Source organism: Protobothrops mucrosquamatus, unplaced genomic scaffold (assembly GCF_001527695.2).
Source record: "Protobothrops mucrosquamatus isolate PMUCROS unplaced genomic scaffold, P.Mucros_1.0 scaffold2458, whole genome shotgun sequence".
In the NCBI taxonomy this organism is placed as follows: Eukaryota; Metazoa; Chordata; class Lepidosauria; order Squamata; family Viperidae; genus Protobothrops; species Protobothrops mucrosquamatus.
This window is the reverse complement of record NW_015388530.1, coordinates 90,218-93,843: the sequence shown is the minus strand read 5'-3', so window position 1 is coordinate 93,843 and position 3,626 is coordinate 90,218. Positions and strand designations below refer to the sequence as shown.

The 3,626-nt window shown below is 42.3% G+C and overlaps 1 protein-coding gene across 1 annotated transcript in view; it reads left to right on the top strand.

Annotated features, from left to right (window-relative positions):
* The window catches only part of SCFD2 (sec1 family domain containing 2), a 178,496-nt gene extending 178,299 nt beyond the window's left edge, over nt 1-197 (top strand). Inside the window, exon 9 of the mRNA XM_015825043.1 lies at nt 79-197. Within this exon, the coding sequence (XP_015680529.1) occupies nt 79-171 (93 nt within the window). The 3' untranslated portion in view covers nt 172-197. The remainder of the gene's footprint in view (nt 1-78) is intronic.
* Nucleotides 198-3,626: the final 3,429 nt, after the last annotated feature.

The window sequence follows — 3,626 nt, the reverse complement described above, 5'->3', positions numbered from 1 at the left end:
ACCGGTTGGGGGTCGCGGCATTAAAAAGGTTGAGAACCACTGTCCTAACCACATATGCATATATCTTTTGCTTTCCAGGTAATTGTTCTCTCTACCACACTCCTGACACCACTTAACGTTCTGGAGCTGCTTTTTGCCACAGACCGTCTCAAGCCAGATATTGGTATCTGAAGTTGCCAAAGCAGGCATCTGGCCCAACGTGTGGGAAATGCACCAAACTCTTGCCTTCTGTCTTTCAAGAACATTCCTTTAAAACAGAGATGCTCTGACATTGCCCGTAAGGTGAGAAATTTTCAAATGGGGGAAAAAGCGATGAGCTCACCGTCTGTATCTGCCTTAGAGATTGCTTCAAAGCCATTTTGAGGGATGTCATGCTGACCTTCCTCTCTCTGCAGAAATGTCGTGCTTAGCTGAAAATCCTTTATCTCCAGCTTATTAGCGGCAATGATTGTTGCTGGCATTATTGTGTCAGAGCCTGCAAAGATTGTAAAACCATAGAAGAGAGCAACGCAGACCTCCCGTTTTTAGACAAAGCTTTTGCTACGTTCTTTTGAGCCCCCATTGTTCACAACTTCTCTTTAGCCAGGCAGATAAAAGACACCACTACAAAAAGACAACGGGAAATTTGTGAGTGGCAAATTTGATCTGAAATATCGTATTATCTCTGAGACGAGGTAACGCTTCTTGACAAATAGTTATCGGGATGGGGGGGAGGAAGCAATGCCAAGATTGGCCAAGATCCAACAGTACCCAAGAGGGTGGGTCAAAAATAAGCAAAATGGCGGTTGTGAAATTGCAATCCAAGCGTTGCCCTTTGGTAAGCGCACAAATCTGAAAGGGTTGGCGTTTCAGTTGTGTTGTTACTGCCATCTTGCCTTTTTTTTTTTTTGATTCCCTTCACGTCACCACTGTCTAGATTACGTATTAGTAGCCAAGTTACAAGGCAGTAGACACCTCTGTGAGAAGAGTTAAGAGGCCAGAATTTGAAGCTAATTGGTTTTCCTCAAGAGCTCCAGTTTCCATTCTTCTGAGGTAAAACCTTTCCCTCTTTAAACAGAAAGAAGTAGCTCGTGCTACGACTGGATTCCTGCTTCCATCAGCCTCTGTCATCAAAAACAACACTCCAAATTTATCTGAAGCACTACAGATTCCCTTATTTAGAACTTGGTACTCCAAAAAAAAGCAAACCCAGACTCTTCCATGGGTAACTGATGTGTTCACGCAATCCAAAATTATCCCTGGCCAGAACGTCAAAAAAATGTGTGAAGTTGCTTCAGAAATAATCCAAAGAGAACATCTCGTTGTCATGTAAACCCAAGATGCTAATCTTCCAGGAGGGAGGAATATCCTTATTCTTAGTAGTGCATCTCCTAGCTCAGTGTTTCTCAACCTTGACAATTTTAAGGCATGTGGACTTCAACTCCCACAATTCCACAGCCAGCAATGCTGGCTGTGGAATTCTGGGAGTTGAAGTCCACATGCCTTAAAATTGTCAAGGTTGAGAAACACTGGTATAGAGAGTATGTGTGTTTACATGTTCAAAGCAAAAAGCATGGCTAATGTTTTTTCTTGCCGTTTATTTTCTGAATAATAAAGGTGGTATGATTGAAGATGAGGGAGCAGTGCCTAATACGCCAAGCCAGTTTGTGACAGGGTTTTCTTTTCATATTGTTATTGCGTAGTTGACTTTGCTTCAGCAGCTTTTGATTCTTTGCTTTATAGTCGTAGTAGTAGTATACAGCTAGATGCTGCCTTCTGCGATGTAACCAAATCCAGCAGTTTTGTCTGATCACGTTTCAAGGATACCGATGCTCCAGCCTAACAGATGCAAAACAGCCCTTTTTGAAAAGAATTTTCACGGCTCCTATTGAAGACCATTTTAATTGGGCTGCAGCCTGAGATTTCAGCAAACAGGAGACGGCCACTTTGTGAAACATGCCTGACAGGAAAAGGGTAAACTTCTGAGCATTTACTTACGATCATAATCAGTGGATGAGCTGGCAAGCCAGAGTCAGCTATAAAACTACTTAATTGAAGCGCTTAAGAGAAAGGTAAACACAGTCCCCATGGTTACCAGGCCAGATCTGTCGTATTGAACTAATAGACTAAATTCTGCATTAAACCAAAGGATTCCGGTATGGGCTGACTCTGTCATCTACACAACTTAATTGGAACACGAGCTGAATTAGGTGGGACTTTTGTGTAAGGTTACGTTGCACGTGGTTCATGCAAAATTCCAGAGTTGCTTCTTATCATCTTTTACTGTATTGCCTTTATCAGTAGCGAATAGATTTAGCCTCTAGTTCAGAATGGTCCATAGTAGGGGAAGGTGCCAGAAAAGCCAAAATGGAGGCCTTTTTCCATTACACGTGCAATGCATGCTTAAAAATGAGAGAGACTTTGCCCAGGTAGCCATACCCGCTAATCTTGCCTTATTTGACACACAAACATGGATGCTTCAGTTGTAGCTCTTGCAGCACAATGGAAGCAGAGCCTCACAGCAAGGAAAGGCCACCCTAGTCCTTGGTACCACAACTGCTGAGGATGCTTTGGTGTTTTTGATATGTTGGTGCTAAGTAGACTTTTGGGGGAGTTGTGGCAAAGGGGTAATGCCCATGGGGCTTTTAGCAGAAGCTCTTGACTAAGGAGACTGGCCACTGTGTAGTTAGAAACCATTTGAGAAGCCAGTAGTGTTGTGTAGCAGCTGCACAATTTGTTGTAGTATAGAAATCTATACTCGCAAGAGAGTCAATGGGTGTGCAGCATTCACAAAGTCAATGGACCTGTGTTCCTGTATGATTTGCTTCACGCCTCCAGTAATACATTTTTTTCCCTGGCTTCACAGGCAATAGAAATCTCACTAACAGAACCTTGTTTTTTTTCTGTGTACACTGCCTAGCAACCGGTTAGAAAAATACAACAAATTCTTGAGAAAACATTGTTTAATTTAATGATGACACCAAAATAAAGAAGTTGTATCCTGGTAATGCTTCTGAAGCAATAAAATAAATAAGTTACCGCTTAATGGGAAAGCACAGTGTTGCTTTTGGTTAAACTGCATCAATGTCATGTTTGCATATCTTATTTTAGATGTGTTCTGCTTTACGGGACAAGCCTCATGGTCCAGCATTTGGCTAGGTCAGGGGTAGGCAACCTTGGCTCTTTTATGACTCGTGGACTTCAACTCCCAGAATTCCTGAGCCAGCCATGCTGAGGGGAAAGGGAGAGGTTTCCAAGCATGGCTCAGGAATTCTGGGAGTTGAAGTCCACGAGTCATAAAAGAGCCAAGGTTGCCTACCCCTGGGCTAGATAATCACAAAAGGCAGATTGATACAACCGTGGAATGTCCTTTCTGCCTCAACCAGAGACATGGCTCAGCTATGAAACATCTGCTCCACACCTAGCAGAGAAAAGAAGTAGCATGGACCGAAACAGTGTGAATTTCAACCCATATTTAGATCCGTTAATTTGGATTTATCTGAAAATAAATTCAACGTCGCACCAGATGACCGGCAATCTTCAGAATATCTTAAAATGTTGAGAATATAACAAGAGTTGTAAAAATTACACTAAGCATTCGTAGCACAGTATGTCTCCTCACAATCAAATATAATCCCTTAATAATG